This window comes from Ornithorhynchus anatinus, chromosome 15 (assembly GCF_004115215.2).
Source record: "Ornithorhynchus anatinus isolate Pmale09 chromosome 15, mOrnAna1.pri.v4, whole genome shotgun sequence".
NCBI classification, from domain to species: domain Eukaryota; kingdom Metazoa; phylum Chordata; class Mammalia; order Monotremata; family Ornithorhynchidae; genus Ornithorhynchus; species Ornithorhynchus anatinus.
The window spans coordinates 13961432-13982103 of NC_041742.1; the positions used below are offsets into that span (position 1 = coordinate 13961432).

Genomic DNA, 20672 nt, shown 5'->3' on the forward strand with positions numbered 1-20672 from the left:
CCAACCACTGTCCTATCTGCTGGGGCAGATAGGAGGTAATTGGGTTGGACACTGTCCCTGCATTCATTCACTCATTCATTCGATAGTATTTACTGAGTGCTTAATGTGCGCAGAGCACTGTACTAAGGCCTTGGGAAGGACAAGAGAACAATAAACAGGCACAGTCCCTGCCCACAATGCTCACATAAGGCTCACAGTTTCACCGTGGGCAGCGACTGCTGCTTGTATTGTACTCTCCCAAGCGCTTATTACAGTTCTCTGAACCCAGTAAGCACTTAATAGATACGACCGATTCAGTGAGTGAATCCCCATTTTCCAGATGAGGGAAGGGAGGCACAGAAGAGTGAAGGAACTTGCCCAGTGCCGAACAGCAGACGAGAGGCGGAACCGGGATCAGAAGGCTTCGCGGACACCGTTCCCTCCCAGGTCAGAGGTGACCCTCTGCCGCTCTAGTTTCCTGTCCGGCAGCGCTGACAGGAGGGTCTCGTTCACTCCCGGGCCTGACCTCTCGGTTCCGTGAGCTCCTTGTCTATTTCCAAATCTGTCCAACCAGTGGCTTTCCGACTGTTACTGGGAATACGCGATCCGTCTAAGCAGCGAGTTTCAGATCTCCCTGGTAACATTTACTATTTGTAGATGATGACGAGCTGCTGTTGATCAAGGGGATGGTTAAAATATATTTCTCCCAAGATGAAAGCGTCTAAAAGTTTTCTTAGGAAAAAAAAATTCAAAGTTGCCCAAATTATACTTCAGGGCACATGTACTCACCCTGAGTAGAGGAGGAGAAAATTCTGACAAAAAGTACCCGAGTTGTTTATGACAAAGTCTTGCGGCTATTTACAGTTTATTTGGGGATAAAATTCTCAGACATTAGGACTGAAAACATATGACAGTGATCAATCAGCCTTTCCCGTTTGGTTTGACTCCAAGTCTAGCTGTGGTAATATCATTTTAAGGGGTGATCACATCAGCCGTTTCAGTAATTGTCAACATTTGTCTTTCTTTTTCTCATTTCTCTCCAATCTCTTTCACCGCCGGAGGAAATATCATTTGGTGGGTGATGGTGGGCGAGCCTCTGACTTTGGCCAGGTGAAAACTACCCAGAAACTACCCACGCCACCGCGAGGGTCTTCTGCCAGATTTCTAGCCCCCTTCATGGGAGGCAATTCCAAATTCTCCCTTTTCCGTCCGGTCCGGAGTTCGATCTCCCCGGCGGCCAAACGGGCTCTTCTTCCTGCTGATCTCTCTGCCTCCTCTCTCTTCCCACTCCAGTCCACCCTTCGCTCTGCTGTCCGGATCACTCTTCTGCAAAAACGTTCAGGCCACATCTTCCCGCTCCTCAAGAACTTCCAGTGTTTGCCCATCCACCTCTGCATCAAACAGAAACTCCTCATCGTCGCTTCGAAGCACTCAATTACCTTGCCCTCTCCAGTCTTGCTTCGCTGCCCCTCTACCCAGTCCACACTTGGCTCCTTCCTTCCTTCCTTCCTTCCTTCCTTCCTTCCTTCCTTCCTTCCCCTTTTCCTTCCTTCCTTCCTTCCTTCCTTCCTTCCTTCCTTTCATTCCCCCCTTCCTTTCCTCCCTCCTTCCCTCCTTCCCTCCTTCCCTCCTTCCTTCCTTCCCTCCTTCCCTTTCCCTCCTTCCCTCCTTCCCTCCTTCCCTCCTTCCCTCCTTCCCTCCCTCCCTCCCTCCTTCCCTTCCTTCCTTCCTTCCGCTTCATTCATTCATATTTACTGAGCGCTTACTATGTGCAGACTACCGTACTAAGCACCTGGGAAGTACAGTTCAACAACAAATAGAGACAATCCCTGCCTACGACGGGTTCACAGTCTAGAAGGGGGGAGAGAGACATCAAAACGAGTAAACAGGCATCAGTGGCGTCATTATAAATGAAAAGAATTATAGATATATGCACATCATTAATAAAAGTAAATAGAATTATAAAGACGTACGTATATCCACCAGCACTTAGAACGGTGCTTGGCAGATAGTAAGCGCTTAACAAATACCGTCTTTATTATACACGAGCGCGGAGGGGAGGGGAGGAGATGAAAGGGAGCGAGTCGGAGCAATGGGGAGGGAAGGGGGAGTGGAGGAAAAGGGGAGTTCAATCTGGGAAGGCCTCCTGGAAGTGCATCATCGGGGCGCTAGATAAATCCCATTCCTACGCTGCCCCGGTGGGTCTGTTGTGTGGAATCAATTAGGGTAATTCATTCATTCAATGGTATTTATTGAGCGCTTACTGTGTGCAGAGCACTCTACCAAGCGCTGGGAACGTACAGCTCGGCAACAGATAGAGACGATCCCCATCCAACTACGGGCTCGCAGTCTAGAAGATTAAGTGCTTATTATATGCTAGGCACTGTACTAAGCGCTGGGGTGGATACGAGCCAATCGGGTGGGACCCGGTCCCTGTCCCATGTGGGGCTCACAGTCTCAATCCCCCTGTTACAGATGAGCAAGCTGAGGCCCAGAGAAATGAAGGGTCTTGCCCAGGGTCCCACGGCAGACAAGAGGCGGGTGGGATTAGAACCCATGACCTAGCCACTAAGCCACGGTGCTCTGGATGTGGCTTGTCAGGTCCCCTCTTCACAGTGACCTCCTTGTTTCAGGAATGCCGGTCCACCAAGCTCTCAATTTTCAGCCTCGCCCGAGGCTTTCGATCTTTAGAAACAGCGTCGCCTAGCAGAAAGAGCACGGGGCTGGAGGTCACAAGGGTCCGCGTTCTAATCCTGGATCCGCCACTTGTCTGCCGGGTGACCTTGGGTAAGTCACTTCATTTCTCCGGGCCTCAGTTCCCTCATCTGAAAATGGGGATTAAGATTGTAGCCGGCGGCGTGGCTCAGTGGAAAGAGCCCGGGCTTCGGCGGCAGAGGTCATGGGTTCGACTCCCGGCTCTGCCACTCGTCAGCCGTGTGACCGTGGGCGAGTCGCTTCACTTCTCTGTGCCGCAGTGACCTCATCTGGAAAATAGGGTTTAACGGTGAGCCTCACGTGGGACGACCCGATGACCCTGTATCTACCCCAGCGCTTAGAATGGTGCTCCGCACATAGGAAGCGCTTAACAAAAACCAACATTATTATTACTAGGTAGAGCACAGGTCTGGGAGGCAGGACTTGGGTTCTAATTCCAGCACCACCTCGGGTCTTCTGGGTGACCTTGGCAAAGTCACTACTTGTCCGCTGCGTGGCCTTGGGCAAGCCACTTCGCTTCTCTGTGCCTCGGTTATCTCATCTGGAAAATGGGGAAGGAGACAGAGAGTCCCATGTAGGACAGGGACTGTGTCCAACCCGATTTGCTTGTATCCACCCCGGCGCTGAGCAGAGTGGTTTTTCATTCCCGTCAATAGTATTTATTGAGCGCTTACTATGTGCAGAGCACTGTACTAAGCGCTTGGAATGGACAGATCGGTAACAGATAGAGACGGTCCCTGCCCTTCGATGGGCTTACGGTAAGCAGCGTGGCTCAGAGGAAAGAGCCCGGGCTTCGGGGTCAGAGGTCGTGGGTTCGACTCCCGGCTCTGCCACTTGTCAGCTGTGTGACTGTGGGCGAGTCACTTAGCTTCTCCGTGCCTCAGTGACCTCATCTGTAAGATGGGGATTAACTGTGAGCCTCACGTGGGACGACCTGATTACCCCGGATCTACCCCAGGGCTTAGAACAGTGCTCGGCACATAGTAAGCGCTTAACAAATACCGACGTTATTATTATTATTAACCGGGGGAGACGGACAGACAAGAACAACGGTAATAAATAGAATCATAGCAAGCACATATCATTCTGACTGTTACCTCATTTGTTAAACGGGGACTGGCAATGTGAGCCATACGTGGGACATGAATTTTGTCCAACCTGATGAGCTTATATCTACCCCGGTACTTAAAATAGGGATGGTACATAATAAGCGCTTAACAAATACCATTAAAAATAAAATACACTGAGGAAAAAAATCCCAAGGGACCATCTGAGAATAACCACCCAGGTCAAAGTCCATGTTGGTAGAATAAAGGGTCCCTAAATGCCACTCTTAAGAGCACGAATAAGGAGCTGAGGTTACCGTTTGCATCCTGAGCGATTATCTCTTTTGACGGTATAAGTTAAGCACCTGACTATGTGTCAGGCACTGTGCTAACTGCTAAGGTAAATCCAAGCTAATCAGGTTGGGCACAGTCCCCGTCCCACATGGGGCGCTCAACCTTTATCCCCATTTCACAGATGAGGAAACTGGGGCCCGGTGAAGTGACTTGTCCACGGTCAACACAGCAGACAGGTGGAAGAGACAGGATTAGAACGCGGGTTCTAAGGACTCCCAGGCCAACGCTTTAACATTCATCCCTTCGATTAGAAGCACTGTACTAACCGCTTGGAAAAGTACCGGTAGGCCACGGTGTTTCTCGAGGTCTACCACAGCGCACCGCACAGGGCTTGGGACACAGTGAGCCCTGGGTCAACACTGTCATTAAGTCTCTCCGATTTTCCTCGGAGCAGGTGACTCGCCTTTGCGGTCGCTTCTTCTTTCCCCTCATCTCCATGCTGTTTTCGGCGAACTTCCTGGGAAGCAGCGCCGCTCAGCGGAAAGAGCCCGGGCTTCGGAGTCAGAGGTGGTGGGTTCGACTCCCGGCTCTGCCACTTGCCAGCTGTGTGACTGTGGGCGAGTCACTTCACCTCTCTGTGCCTCGGTTACCTCATGTGTAAAATGGGGATTAACTGTGAGCCTCACTTGGGACGACCTGATTACCCCGTTTCTACCCCGGCACTTAGAACAGTGCTCTGCACAGAGTAAGCGCTTAACCGACACCAACATTATTATTATTATTGGGCCGGATCCTTAATCCAGTGCCCCTTCCCCGTCAACTTCCAATGCAAGGTTCGGAGTCGTCTACCAGCTGAAACGGAGGTGGTTTTTCCTGACTGCCTCCCACGTGCCCAGCACCGTGCTGAGCGCCGGGGTGGGTGCAGGCTAATTCGGTCGGACGCGGTCACTGCCCTGCCCCACCGGGAATCACGGTCGAAGGCGGGGAGAACAGACATTTGGACCCCATGTTTGCAGAGCGGCACACGGGCTCAGAGTGGTAAAGCGACTCTCCCAAGGTCACCCAGCGGAACCGGGGTCGGAAACCGGACGATCCTCGATTCCCCGATTCGTGCTCTCTCCCAGAGACCACCCTGTGGTCTCCTCATATCTTTCGCGTTTGCGCTCTGTGCTTCAGCGCAAAGCCTCCGATGGGGAATTTCCCGTAACGTCCCGGATAGAAGACGAGCTGACATTACATCGGCAGAATACAGGGTCGAAACTAGCAGCGTTAGGATGAAATTTAGGATTTTATACTTAGTCCTCCTCGGCTATCTCTGCTGGGGAAAATGACTCTCTTCTTTTTTCCTTTACCGAGTACTTGACGAAGTACTCATTCCGCTTCATTAAACGTGTGGGAGGTAGATTCTCATCTGATTCGTCCCGTACTTAGAGAAGAGAGACGCCGGGTAGCCGTTATCTTCCGGGTTCTCCACAATTACGCTGTCATGTCAAGTCAACAGAATGGACTTCATCCGTCAACTAGAATGGGTGGCGGGTGACACTGAAGGGAGCGTAAACACTCGAGGGCCGGATGGCTCCCAAGCAGACTAGCGGGCCGCCAGAGGGATGTAGCTCAGTGGTAGAGCGCATGCTTCGCATGTATGAGGCCCCGGGTTCGATCCCCGGCATCTCCACTGATTTATTGGAGAAGCAGCGTGGCTCAGTGGAAAGAGCACGGGCTTTGGAGTCAGGGCTCATGAGTTCGAATCCCAGCTCTGCCACTTGTCGGCTGTGTGACTGTGGGCGAGTCACTTAACTTCTCTGGGCCTCAGTTCCCTCATCTGTAAAATGGGGATTAAGACTGTGAGCCCCACGTGGGACAACCTGATTCCCCTATGTCTACCCCAGCGCTTAGAACAGTGCTCGGCACATAGTAAGCGCTTAACAAAATACCAACATTCCAACTCGCTTCGGACCCAAGCGTTTCTCCGGGGAAGCGGGAACATCATTCCACCGGGAAACGCGGATCGGAGACCGAACCGACTGGCGGATACACATCCCCCCGACTCCCTTCCGTCTCCCCACCCTCTCTTTCGTGGCCAGGTTCCTGCGCTGAACCTCTGGACTGTAAATTAGCCTGACCGTAGGTGTGTTTTGTTTTTTACGGAATTTGTCAAGTGCTTTACTACGTGCCAGGCACCGTTCTATGCGCCGGGGTAGATACGAGGACATCAGGTTGGACACAGTCCCTGTGCCACGGGGGGCTCACAGTCTTCCTCCCCATTTTCCAGATGAGGAAACCGAGGCACAGAGAAGTGAGATGACTTGCCCCAAATCCCAAAGCAGACAAGCGGCGGAGCCGGGATTAGAACCCAGGACCTCTGACCCCCAGGCCTGGGCTCTTTCCCCTAGGCCGCGATGCTTGCAAGGTCCTCGGTGAACAAACCGGTCAGAAAGATGTCCCTCCCTCTAGATTCATTAGGGGCAGGGGATGGGTCTGCAATTCTCTTCTACCGTACTCTCTCAGGCACTCAGTATAGTGACCTACACCCAATGAGCGCTCAGTAAATACCTCCGATGGGCTAGATGCTCTTTCCACTAAGCCATACAGCTTCCCAAGGTCCTCCGAGAGCAAACCCGTCAGACAGATGATAATAATAATAATGTTGGCATTTGTTAAGCGCTTACTACGTGCAGACCACTGTTTTAAGCGCTGGGGTAGACACAAGGGGATCAGGTTGCCCCACGTGGGGCTCACAGTTTTTTAATCCCCGCTTTACAGATGAGGGAGCCGAGGCACAGAGGAGTGAAGTGACTCGCCCACAGTCACACAGCTGCCAAGCGGCAGAGCCGGGACTCGAACCCATGACCTCTGACTCCCAAGCCCGGGCTCTTTCCGCTGAGCCACGCTGCTTCTCTAGGTCTCCCCCCTCTAGCCGGTAGCCTGGGTGTGGGCGGGAAATGGGCCTGCAATTATTACTGTTATTGCGTTATTTGTTCCGTGCTCACTACGTGCTAGGCACCGTTCTAAAGGCGGCGGGGTCCGACACGGTCCCGGTCCCGCATGAAGCTCACGGCCTTAACCCCCATCTGACAGATGAGGGAACCGAGGCCCGGAGAAGTGAAGTGACTTGGCCAAGGTCGCACACCAGACAAGTGGCAGGACTGGGATTAGAACTCAGGTCCTCCTGACTCCCAGGCCCACGCTTCATCCGGATGCTTAGTACAAGGCTCCGCACATAGTGAGCGCTCAGTAAACACCCCTGATTGGCTAGCTGGATGCCGGGGTCCTAGGCCCGGTGGGGAAGACCGAGCAGACGGTGAAGAGACGGAGGCTGTCAGGTCTCTGCTCCTGAGTCCTGACCCCTTCAGGGCACCGCAGCTCTGCCCCCTGGCATGGGCAAGGGGCAGATGGGCAGCGCGGGGCCGAGAGCCCGGTCCAATGGGGAGACGGGACTAGTTTTGAGGGCTCTTGGTGGGCCTCTCATTTGACCCCAGACTCCTGGGGGCGGGCCGGGCTCTGGCCTCGTCCTCAGGGGTGGCTTCGGGCCGCCTCCCCGGCCGCTATCACACTCCCCCCATGCCTCGAGCCCAGAACCCCGTCAGAGAGAGGGGCCACCCTCCAGGCCCACAGAGGGGGCCACGCGGGCCCTCCGGGACCCCGACGCCCACGAGCGAGGGCGATTACATCCCCGGTCAGTACTGGATCCCTTTCCATCCGGCGGGCTCTCAGAGTGGCTCAGGGGCCTCGGCGACCCCTGAAAATCCCACCTCACGTCAGCCCCGCCTGCTCCTCCCGAGACCCACCGGGAACGAGAATCGTGAACGTCCCCGAGCGGATCGGTCCCACAACGGGACACCACGGACGGACAATCAAGCCGGTCACGATTCACCGCAAAGCTCGTGGGCTTCAAACCGAACTGAGGGAAATGAAAGCGCACGACCAAGCGGGCAGACTAGGCCTCTCCTAGCCACAACCTAAGTGCAAAGAGCCACGGAGCCCCTTCCGCCCGCCGGCTCCGGGGCACGCGGACGGACGGCAACCGGGAGGGAGGGCCCGATCACCCAGGGCGGCGGGGGTGGTTTCGCCGGAATATCTCCCGCCGCCAGAGGCCCACAGTCCACTGGGCCCCCGGGATGACCCCGTCATTCCACCCCGACGGTATTCCCACACGGAGACGTGTCCTTCCGCACGTCCGGCCGAGCACCCCCCAAGCCCCCCGGGCCACCGGCCGTCCGGCGGCTGGACTCACCAAGCTGGATCTCTTGGACGGTCAGTTTACTCTCCAGCGGATGCAGGAGCTTCGGGGGCCGGTCCGTCAGCGGCGCTGGAAGAAAGGAACAGAGACTCGCCGTTACGATGACGGATCCGCTGGGCGTTGGTCTGTTTCCCTGCTGCTCGTCCAGCACCTCCCCCCGGGAGCGTGGCCGGAGAGTCGATCAGTCGGTCAACCGTATTTATCGAATGCTTACGGTGTGCCGAGCACCGTACGAAGCACGCGGGAGAGCACGATATAACAGACGCATTCCCTGCCCGCGGTGAGCTTACGGTCTCGAGGGAGAGAAAGGCGTTAATGGAAATAAATCCAATGACAGATCCGGACACAAGTGCTGTGGGGCTGGGAGGGGGGATGAATAAAGGGAGCAAATCAGGATGACGCAGAAGGGAGTGGGAGAAGAGGACACGAGGGAAGGCCTCTTGGAGGAGATGGGCCTTCACTAAGGCTTCGAACGGCGGGGAGAGTCACTGCCCGGCGGATATGAGGAGGAAGAACGCTCCAGCTAGAGGCGGGACACCAACGAGAGGTCGGCGGCGAGAGAGACGAGACCGGGGTGCAGTGAGTGGGATGGCACTGGAGAAGCCCAGGCTGAGGGAAGCTTTGGAGCAGGAGAGAAGCGAGGTGAGGTGGGAGGGGGCGAGGGGACTGAGGGCTTTAAAGCCCGTGGTGAGGAGTTTCTGTTGGATGTGGAAGTGGATGATCAACCACTGGACCTTCTTCAGGAGTGGGGAGAGGGGCCGCTCGACCTACCAGAAAAGGCCCGGCGTAACACAGGACAAGTCCCTTGTCCCCTCCAGGCCTCAGCGGCCTTTTCCGGAGAGCGGGGATCGGATCTCCGCACTCCCTCCGCCTTGGACCGTGAGCCCCGAGAGGTCGAGGGGACTGCCTCAGCTCCGTTCTCCTTGTAATCGACCCCGGCGGTCACCACGGGGCTCGGTCACATCAGAAGAACTCGAGAAATGCCGTCATCACAGTTCAATAATGATGATGTCGGTATTTATTAAGCGCTTACTACGCGCCAGGCACTGTTCTAAGCGCTGGGGGAGATACAGGGGAATCGGGTCGTCCCACGTGAGACAGTCACAGTTCATCCCCATTTTGCAGATGAGGGAACTGAGGCCCAGAGAAGTGAAGCGACTCGCCCACGGTCACACGGCTGACAAGTGGCGGAGCCGGAATTCGAACCCATGGATAGAGCCTTTAACAGGTGAGGGAACTGAGGCCCAGAGAAGTGAAGTGACTCGCTCAATGTCACAAAACAGAAAAGTGGTAGGGTTGGGATTAGAACCCAGGACCTTCTGACTGCCGGGCCCAGGCTCTATCCACTACACCACGTCGCTTGTCCCGGCCCACGGGAAGCAATCGAATGACTGAGTCAATCGTCCGTTAACCCGAGTCCTGACAGGGCCATCAGATTAAGAAATGGTGTTAGGTAGGTAGGTAGGTACAAGTAGGTACAAGACCTAAGGGAAATCAGTCATATTTACTGAGCACTTACTTGGTGCATAGCACCGTAGTAAGTTCTTGGGAGAGTTGGTAGACGCATTCTCTGCCCACAGTGTACAGTCCAGAGGATTCAGTCATTTGGATGAAAAAGCGTCATGTTATTTGAATAATAATAATGTCGGTATTTGTTAAGCGCTTACTACGCGCAGAGCACTGTTCTAAGCGCTGGGGTAGACACAAGGGGATCGGGTTGTCCCACGTGGGGCTCACGGTCTTAATCCCTATTTTACAGATGAGCTAACTGAGGCCCAGAGTAGCCAAGTGACTCGCCCACAGTCACACAGCCGACAAGTGGCGCAGCCGGGATTCGAACCCATGACCTCTGACTCCAAAGCCCGGGCTCTTTCCACTGAGCCACGCTGCTTCTCAACGCTTTTACATTCCAGGCTTTTCAGATCAATCCATTTCTCGGCATTATAGGCTCTCCCTGACTCACCTTACCCCCTTGTCGGGGGCATCCTATTCATAATCTATGCTATTTGCTAAGCGCTTACTATGTGCCAGGCACCCTACTAAGTCCTGGGATAGATAAAAGCATATTAGGTTGGACATATTCCCTGTCCCACGTGGGGCTGACAGTCTTAATCCCCATTTTGCAGGTGAGGTAACTGAGGCCCACAAGAGTTAAACGACTTATCCAAGGTCACGTAATAATAATATTAATAATGATCTTGGTATTCGTTAAGCGCTTATTATGTGCAAAGCAGCGTGGCTCAGTGGAACGAGCACGGGCTTTGGAGTCAGAGGTCATGGGTTCGAATCCCGGCTCCGCCACTTGTCGGCTGTGTGACTGTGGGCGAGTCACTTCGCTTCTCTGTGCCTCAGTTCCCTCATCTGTAAAATGGGGATTAAGACCGTGAGCCCCACGGGGGACAACCCGAGTCCCTTGTGTCTACCCCAGCGCTTAGAACAGTGCTCTGCACGTAGTAAGCGCTTAACGAATACCAACATTATTATTAAAGCACTGTTCTAAGCGCTGGGGGGATACAAGGTGATCGGGTTGCCCCTCATGGGGCTCACAGTCTTCGTCCCCCTCTTACAGCTGAGGTAACTGAGGCCCAGAGAAGTGAAGTGACTTGCCCAAAGTCACACGGCTGACAGGCGGCGGAGCCGGGATTAGAACCCACGACCTCTGACTCCCACGCCGGGGTTCCTTCCACTGAGCCACACTGTTTCTCCGAGCAGCTTCTCTAAGCTTCTCACGTAGCGGACAAGTGGCGAGGCCGGGATGAGAGCTCAGGTCCTGGGGTCCCAGGCCGGGCTCTATCCACTAGGCCACACCGCTATGTCCTTTATTCTGTGATTCCCCAGCCACCTGGCACCCCATGTCCTGCTTTCCCTCAGGCCCGGCTGACTACGGAGCCCGAATGCTCCCAGAGGGGGAGACGGACACCCGGGGAGGTTAAGGAACAGGGCGGGGTCCGGCGGCGGGCCCGGGGGCAGCGCCGAGGCCGGAAGCCGTGTCACCCAACGCTCGGGCGGCCGTCCTCTGGGCCGGCCCCGCCGCCTGAGGCGACGGGGCTGCCTCCCACGGTTCGCCGCATCGCGTTCGTCAAGGCGAGCGTCGGCAGACACCGCGCCGCTCGGGCCATCCCGGTGCGGCTCTCCCGCGTCTGCTCCCGGCCTCCGCCTCCGGCTGCCGCTGCTGGTGGTGAAGACGCCGGATGGTCCCCTTGACACCTCAGCCCGGGGCAGGGCGGGAGGTGGGGAGGTGGTCGGGGGGGTAGGGCAGCCTCGCAGAGCAGAAGGAGCCGCGGGAGAGGTGGACGGACGGAGCCTGCCCAAGGAAAGAGAGGCCCGAAGACGGAGGAGGACGATGGCGAGGAGAGGCCCGGAGCAAGTGGTGGGGCAGGAGGCCAGAAAATGGAGGCGGAGAGGGAGGGAGAGAGGAGACGAAGGAGACCGCGGAGAGATGCCGGCCTCCGCCTCATCCCTCTAGAGCCTGGGCTTCGGAGTCAGAGGTCACGAGTTCGACTCCCTCCTCTGCCACTCGTCAGCTGTGTGACTGTGGGCGAGTCACTTTACTTCTCTGTGACTCAATTACCTCATCTGGAAAATGGGGATTAACCGTGAGCCTCACGTGGGACGACCCGATGACCCCGTAGTAATCTCCCCCAGCGCTGAGAACAGTGCTCTGCACGTAGTAAGCGCTTAAGAAATACCGACATTAATATTATTACCTTCCAAGTCGCCATTCGAACCCCCTTTTCAAAGCATCCAAGACGTTTCCACGGGCCTGCTTCCTACCGACTATTTTATCCCGTTCTCCCCCGCAATAGAAGCTCCTTCCTAAGATCTAAAAATTCCATATAAAAAGGCACTACTGGTGTTCTTGAGATTGAAGGCACCCCACGATCCTTTCACAAAACGTCGTTTTTAGGAAAGCTCTCTCTCGAGACGTGCGCCGGATTAGGTCTCCGCGCCTCTTCCACGGTTGCTAAGGACACTGTCGAGAAGGAGACTATAATCTGGGCACCGGCCCCCGGATGGAATTTAGAAGGAAGAGCCGGGAGGCGGGAATTTAAGCTGCATTTTCTTGATTTACTTGCTTCTCCTCAGAGCTGACAGTAGTCGGGACTTCAGAAAGATAATTCCTTCTAAAAGCAACTCAATCCACTAACAAGCACGGACCCCTTCAAGAGTCATCCTAAGTAGATGAAACTGACACAGAAGGCCTTAGGTGCGGGTTGTGCTTCTGAAAAACAAATTTCCTTCTGGTAATCTCTCCGACACGTCTCCCTGCCCGGGTATGTTTTATTTAAGGCAGCTTAATGCCAATTGCCAACCCCAGGATTTCACAGGGACGCGGCCTGGATCCCCCATGGGGGAGAGAGAGCATCAGAATTACATTTCAATTGTGCTTTCTTTACTGTGTGTCTTTTCAAGTCACCTTTCCTCTGGTTTTGGGTGGTCTGTAGCGAGCAGAAGGGAACATACATATTCTCTTTCTCTCTTTCTTTCTCTCTCTCACACACACATACCCACAGACCAACCAACAGCAGTCCTGGTGAGAGAGCTGGGGCCTGGGAGTCTCAAGACCTGAGTTCTAATCCCAGCTCCTCCACCTATCTTCGGTCTGCCCCTGGGCAAATCGCTTTACTTGTCCGTGGCTCAGTTCCCTCGTCTGTAAAATGGGGATTAAGACCGTGAGTCCACCTGGGCACGGACTGTGTCCGGTCTTTTATCTATCCCAGCGCTTCCTACGGTGCCCGGTATCGAGTAAACTCTTAACAAATACCATTAGAAGATGAATAATTTCAATTAAGAAACGCAGGTCCCCATATTGAGATGTCTTCCGGAATTTTGTCACTTCAGCATAGGAGCCTGCGACACCATAATCCTAAATCCCAGAGTAATAAAAATAATAACAATTTCGCTATTTGGTAAGTACGATGTGCCAAGCACTGTACTAAGCGCCGGGGGGCATACGAGATGGTCGGGTCCCACATAGGGCTCATATTTTAAGTAGGAGGGAGGACAGGTATTGAATCCCCATCTTGCAGGTGAGGGAACTGAAGCCCAGAGAAGTGAAATGACTTGTCCAAGGTCACACAGCAGACGCCTGGCGGAGCCGAGATTAGAACCCAGGCCTGGCCCCTTTCCACTAGGCCGCACTTCTTAATAAGAAAAAAATAACTGGGAAAGTCATCCCGGAGGAGATGAGATTTCCAAAGGGTCGGAGAGAGCAGCTAACTGTCGGCTGGGAAGGCGAAGAGTGTCCCAGGAGGGCTGGGACAAGAGAACAAGGAGATTGAGTAGAACTGACTGGCTCGAGAAGAAAGAAGAGTGCAAGCCGGGGTGTTGTGGGAGAAGAGAGGTCGAGAGGACCTCGAAGCCAGAGGTTGGGAGCAGAGCGACGGGGGTTCCTATGGAGCAGCTGGAGAGATGGGAACAAAACTAGGCCCGCATCTTTTTCTGCCCCCGACTCTGGTTTGCGTCCCTTCAGATCCATGAGCAGGTTTTCCTTTCCCTGGCCTGGGCCAAAGAGGGTCCCGGGAGCCGGTGGGAAGACTGGGATTTGGGGGGACACCCTGGAAGTTCGACCGAGGAAGGACCCCGGCGCCTCCATTCCGATGGCTTGAAATTCCCCTTGGGTCCGATGGAAGCTTGTGAGGGGAGGAGGCGCGTTGTGTTTCAACTCGGTACTTTTCCGCAGTAAGTGTCGACTCCCTCGGCGGAAAGGCGGGATTCTATTTCAAACCACCCTCCCCTGGGGGACGGAAGCCAAGTCATGCCGGAATGCCCTCGCTCCACCTCACGATGTGACTAAAGCGTTACCCTACACACCACCTGCAAAATATTCCTCCAGTTAGCGTCCGAGAAGAGAGGGGATATTGGCGCGGATCACAGTCCACTCTAGGCGGGAAGGAGAGCCGGTGGCTCACCGATGCTGTGTGACCTTGCGGAAGCCACTCGATTTCTCTGGTCCCCAGTTCCCCCATCCCTAAACAAGCATCGGATACGTGCTCTCCCTCCCTCTTCGACTGTGAGACGGGGGCCGCGTCTCATGGGGTTATAGCGTATCCATGCCAGCGCTTGGCGCGATGCTTGGTGCGGCCTAAGAGCTTAACCAATTCCACAGTTATTTTGCAAAGAGGGAACTTAGATCCAGAGAGACTGTGACTTGCCCAGGGTCACCCGTTCATGCATTCAGCGGTCCAAGCGCTTACTACAGTGCTCTGCACACAGTACGCCCTTCAGTAAATACGACTGAACCAATTGAATGAATTACTGAGTGCCTTCTGTGTGCAAAGCACTGGACTAAGCGCTTGGGCGAGTAAGACACAACAACAGACAGACACATACCCAGGCCAGCAGGCAAGCCGAGCTCAGAGCCTGGTTTTTTTTGCCTCTCAGATTCGGCCTCTTTCCCGATACGCACCATGCCCCTCCGTGTGCGTCATTTATTTTGATCCAAGTAACCCCCGGGGCCTCATTTTAATAAAGATGGACCAAAGAAAATTAAGAGGAAAAAATCAAGAGCGGCGAATCGGAGACCCATTTCACAGTGAGCCTGGGTAAGCACGAAAACGAAGTAAATTAGAAATATTTACTTAGGTTAATTGAAAGCTCCTGGGGATTGTCAATTTCTGGGAGGATTATTGGACCCCATTCCCCACCCTATCAGTTTATAATTATTCCTCATCTGTTTTTCATCTCTCAGTTTTCCTGATGGATCAGAAATTCTTTAAGTGCCACCACTGAAGCCCGGATTTTAAAACACCGCAGCAGTTTCCTCGCGTCAGAAAGGATTTTCCCCTCCCTGATGACTTCTCCCCTCCCCAAATCTGACTGTGACATGTATCCCATCTCCCCTCCCGTCCCCGTGGAAGACCTGAGTTATTTCTTAAAATGGAAGCCTATCCTCGTACATTAAAAAGTGGTTATTAAGCAACACGATTTCAAAACCGCCATGTCGAAGAGCAATTAGATGTGGCATCCTTTAAATAAAACTTGCTATAGAAATCTAATTAATGCTGCAAATTCTGCGATATTACTTTTGCTATCAGCCCATCTCCCAGAGTAACCTGGCAACGCGATGACATGAGTCGTCGGATCACTTCCTTCGCGGCAAAGCCTACTAGATGGAACGGGCAGAAGACTGCGAACGTATTCTCGGTGGCGCAGAACACCCTTGGCAGTTCTTGGAAAGAAAAAGAAAATGAGCCTGATTTAAAAAGGGAACAAACCAACCACCGCCAGAAAGCTCGCCTTTAATCCTTAAGCTCCGGTCCCCGTGCATCTTTCCGATAACGTAGCGGCGTCGGCGATTGAGTGCGGACACGTTCCCTACCCCGGGCCGGAGAGAGACGGAAAGAGACGTCAGGAGATGTCTCGGGGTGGCTAAGAAAGGAATCAGGGTCATCACCTTCCTTTTCTGCAGAGACGATACCTCACGTCTCCCCAGGACTCCCCAGTAGGAATTTCATGTCCTCTTTTGTTGCTAATGAAGACCGCTTGTGGGTTGGGGGTCAATCGACGCAACGGAAGCAAATATAATAATGTTGGTATTTGTTAAGCGCTTACTATGTGCCGAGCACTGTTCTAAGCGCTGGGGTAGACATGGGGGAATCAGGTTGTCCCAGGTGGGGCTCACAGTCTTAATCCCCATTTTACAGATGAGGGAACTGAGGCACGGAGAAGTTAAGTGACTTGCCCACAGTCACACAGCCGACAAGTGGCAGAGCTGGGATTCGAACTCATGAGCCCTGACTCCAAAGCCCGTGCTCTTTCCACTGAGCCACGCTGCTTCTCAACATATCCAACAGGATGAGCTGGGGTGTGAGCCAGAAACTGGCCATCTGGTTTTCTTGTTGTTTTATGGCATCTGGTAAACGCTCACTACGTGCCAGGTGCTGTACTAAGCGCTGGGTAGATACAAGCTAATCGATCACTCGCATTCACTGAACACATACCGTGCACAGAGGACTCTACTAAGTGCTTGGGAGATTACCATCGAACAGAGTTGGTAGACATCATCTCCGCCCACAACAAACTTACAGTCTAGCAGGGGAGAGAGACATTTATATAAACTGAAAATTTACGGATACGCACATTAGGGCCGTGGGGCTGAGGTGGGGCGGAATAAAAGGGACAAATCCAAGTGCCTGAGTGATGCAGAAGGGAGTAGGAGAAGAAGAAATGAGGGCTTAGTCAGGGAAGGCTTAATTAGGTTAGGCCTTGTCCCTGTCCCACATGGGACTCACAGACTTAATCCCCATTTTACGGATGAGGAAACTGAGGCACGGAGAAGTGAAATGATTTGCCATGGCTTAATAATAATAATGATGTTGGCATTTGTTAAGCGCTTACTATGTGCCGAGCACCGTTCTAAGCGCTGGGGTAGACATAGGGGAATCAGGTTGTCCCACGTGGGGCTCACAGTCTTAATCCCCATTTTCCAGATGAGGGAACCGAGGCACAGGGAAGTGAAGTGACCTGCCGACAGTCACACAGCCGACAAGTGGCAGAGCTGGGATTCGAACTCATGAGCCCTGATTCCAGGGCCCGGGCTCTTTCCACTGAGCCACGCTACTTCTCTAGTGGATAGAGCACGGGCCTGCAAGTCAGAATGACCCGGGTTCTGTCCCTGGCTCTTCCACCTGTCTGCTTGGTGACCTTGAGCCAACCACTTCACTTCTCTGGGCCTCAGTTCCCTCATCTGTAAAACGGAGACTAAGAGTGTGAGTCTCATGTGAGACAGGGATTGTGTCCCACCCGATTAACTTGTTTCTACCCAAGTGCTTAGAACAGTGTTTCGCCCATAGGAAGCGCTTAACAGGCACCAGAATTAGTCTCATTATTATTACTGAACCATAATTACTCTCATTATTAGAGAAGCAGTGCGGCTCGGTGGAAAGAGCACGACCTTCGGAGTCAGAGGTCATGAGTTCCAATCCCAGCTCTGCCACTCGGCAGCTGTGTGAGTGTGGGCGAGTCACTTCACTACTCTGTGCCTCAGTGACCTCATCTGGAAAATGGGGATTAAGACTGTGAGCCCCACGTGGGACGACCCGATTCCCCCGTGTCTATCCCAGCGCTCACAACAGTGCTCTGCACAGAGTAAGCGCTTAACAAATACGAACATTATTACCGCCCAAGGACGCACAGCGGGCAAGTGGCAGAGCCGGGATTAGAGCCCAGGTCCCTCTGGCTCCTCGACCCGGGCCCCGTCGGCTAGGCTAAGCCGCAATCTTCGCGGAAGGGGTTGCTGGTCACCCCTCTGACCAGAGAGGCTCGGGACAGAGACTGTGGGGATACCGGGAAAGGCGAGGGGGCCACTCCCCCAGACAAAGACACCCCCCCCCCCCCCCCCCGATTCAGCCTCGGGGTCAAGGGAGCCGACTCTGGGCTGGAGCTTCCTCAAACCGTGGCATTTACTGAGCTCTTGATATGCGCGGGCTCAGTCAGGGAAGGCCCCTCGGGGGAGATGGGCCTTCAGGAAGGCTTGGAAGGTGGGGAGAGCCATCGTCCGTCGCATTTGAGGAGGGAGGGTGTTCCGGGCCAGAGGCAGGATGAGGGCAAGGGGTCGTCGGCGAGACGGACGAGATCGAGGTACCGTGAGCTGGTTGCTGTTAGACGAGTGATGGGTGAAGGCCGGACTGCAGGAGATCAGTGAGGTGACGACAAGCGAGAGGGCACGATTTATCAGCCAGGGTGGGGAACTTTGTAGAGTGCTCTGCACAGTCAGTGCTCAATAAATACCATCGATTGCTAGAAAAATTTAGGAATGCTACTATTCAACGTTGTCTAAACAAATGCTCTCATTGTCTCTAATTCTGATGATCTGGATCTACGAAGAATAATATTGATAATGACGGTACTTGTTAAGAGCAGCAGCATGGCTTAGTGGCAAGAGCGCGGGCTTCGGAGTCAGAGGTCCTGGTTTCTAATTCCGCCTCCACCGCCTGTCTGCTGTGTGACCTTGGGCAAGTCACTTAACTTCTCTGTGCCTCAGTTACCTCATCTGTAAAATGGGGATTAAGACTGTGAGCCCCACATGGGAGAACCTGATTACCTTGTTTCTACCCCCGCGCTTAGAACAAGGCTTGGCACATAGTAAGCACTTAACCAACATCATCGTTATTATTATTATTATTCGTTAAGCGCTTCCCTCGTGCCAAGCACTGTTCCAAGCGATGGGATGATAGTCATCCTCATCATCTAGGTACTACGTGCCTAGTACTTTTACTAAATGTTGGGGATGACACAAGGTCATCAGGTTGGACACAGTCCCTGTCCCACATGGGGCTCACAGTCCAAGGGGGAAGGAGAACAGGTTTGAATCCCCATTTTACAGATAAGGAAACTGAGGCACCGAGAAGTTAAGCCACTCGCTGTGTGGCAGGCTAGTGGCAGAGCCAGGAATAGGACCCAGGTCGCCTGTCTCGGAGACCCGTGCTCTTGCGCTAGGCCACAGTGTTTCTCATAAATCTATACTGGTTCTTCAATAAGAAGCAGCGTGGCTCGGTGGAAAGAGCCTGGGCTTCGGAGTCAGAGGTCTTGGGTTCGACTCCCAGCTCTGCCACTTGTCGGCTGGGTGACTGTGGGCGAGTCACTTAACTTCTCTGTCCCTCAGTTACCTCATCTGTAAAATGGGGATGAACCGTGAGCCTCACGTAGCACAACCTGATTCCCCTGTATCCACCCCAGCGCTTAGAACGGTGCTCGGCACGTAGTAAGCGCTTAACGAATACCCAAATTATCATTATCATTACAAAACCCTTACGTGAAGCTGTAGTGACCACTTACTCATCACCCGGAGAGAGAGAGGGAAGGACAGAGAGGGAAAGAGAGGAGAAAGAGAGAGCGAAAGAAAGAGGGACAGAGAGGAAAGGGTGGGAAAGAAAGAGGGAGAGAGACAGAAAGGGAAAGCCGGAGACAGACAAGGACAAAGAGAGACAGAAGCAGACAGAGAAGGAAAGACAGAGACCGAGAGAGAAAGCAGAGATGGCCTCCTCCCGTCGAACCTGTTGCTGGGCCAGGCCGTCCAGATGTTTCCTACGAAAGGTCAGGACGCACGGAGTGAGTGTCAGATTGCTCGCAGCTAATTTTCATTTAAGGTTCCGCTCTGGAGAGTATTCATTCATTCATTCAATAGCATTTATTGAGCGCTTACTATGTGCAGAGCACTGTACTAAGCGCTTGGAATGAACAAGTCGGCAACAGATAGAGACGGTCCCTGCCGTTTGCCGGGCTCAGGGTCTAAAGTAGGTGCTCCAAGGAAGCGAGCTTTTTTAGCTCACGCACGAGAGGCCGGGACCGAGAGGCGACGGAAAGGTCTAACCCCAGACTCAACACAGAAAGACTTCATTTGGCTTTTGTGAGGAACAAAGCCCCACACGAGGAAGACACTTCTTTAAAACCATATCTCCCTTCCTTCTCCGCCGTGATATTCTGGAATAACGAAAACCATCTTTCTCCAGCTGCTCCCTCGTTTCTAGGTCGGCTATTCTTTGCGGCTGATGGTTTTTGGGTTTTTTCAAAAATGTTAGCTGTTAAGCGCTTTCTGTATGTCCGGCGCTGTACTGAGAGCTGGGGTGGATGCAGCATCATCCCGTTGGAACAGTCCCTGCCGCAACCGGTCTAAATCCCCATTTTACAGATAAGGTAACCGAGGCCCGGAGAAGTGGAGTGGCTTGTCCAAGGTCCCACGGGAGACCAAGTGGTGGATCCGGGATTAGAAACCGGGTCCTTCGGACTCCCAGGTCCGGGCTCTAACCAAAAGGCCTTGCTGCTTTCCCGGGATTTTGGAATTACGGTGATTTGGGAAGTACAATTCTCTGCACGCAACGAGGGCTCACAAATAGGGTTGATCGATTCACAAGAAGATTTCTTCAAGGTTCACAACGGACCAACAGGTTCCCGCCGGGGTCAGGCGGAGGAGACTCCGGCCAGACCTGGGCAACGTGGTCCACGCCGACACCCCCGTCTCGTCCGTCGGCGCACCGCAGGCAGACCACAGGCGCTCAGTACACGTACCCTATTTTGTTTACCCAGTGGCCTGAGGTAACTCGGACCGAGATGAGTCCTCTGGTGGGAGAAGGTTTGGCCCAGCGGGGAGAGCTCCCGGTGGGAGTCGGGAGACCCTGGTTGGAGACCTGGCCCCCCCATGGCCTGCTCTGTGACCTTGGACAAGTCACTTCACCTCAATCAATCAATGGCATTTATTGAGCGCTGGCGTAGTGGAGGGAGCCCGGGCTTGGGAGTCTGAGGACGTAGATTCTGATCCCGGTTCCGCCACTTGTCTGCTGTGGGACCTTGGGCAAGTCACTTAACTTCTCTGTGCCTCAGTTCCCTCATCTGTAAAACGGGGAGCCCCACATGGGCCAGCCTGATTACCTTGTATCTTCCCCAGCGCCTAGAACAGT

The 20672-nt window shown here is 53.8% G+C and overlaps 1 protein-coding gene and 1 non-coding gene across 2 annotated transcripts in view; one reads left to right on the top strand and one right to left on the bottom strand.

The window, feature by feature from the left end:
• IL1RAPL1 (interleukin 1 receptor accessory protein like 1) overlaps positions 1 to 20672 on the bottom strand; it is a 527816-nt gene that overhangs the window by 71004 nt on the left and 436140 nt on the right. The window contains exon 6 of the mRNA XM_029080057.1: positions 8269 to 8343. Within this exon, the coding sequence (XP_028935890.1) occupies positions 8269 to 8343 (75 nt within the window). The remainder of the gene's footprint in view (positions 1 to 8268; positions 8344 to 20672) is intronic.
• TRNAA-CGC lies at positions 5638 to 5709 on the top strand. The gene has a single exon. It is a non-coding gene; the product is annotated as a tRNA-Ala (tRNA).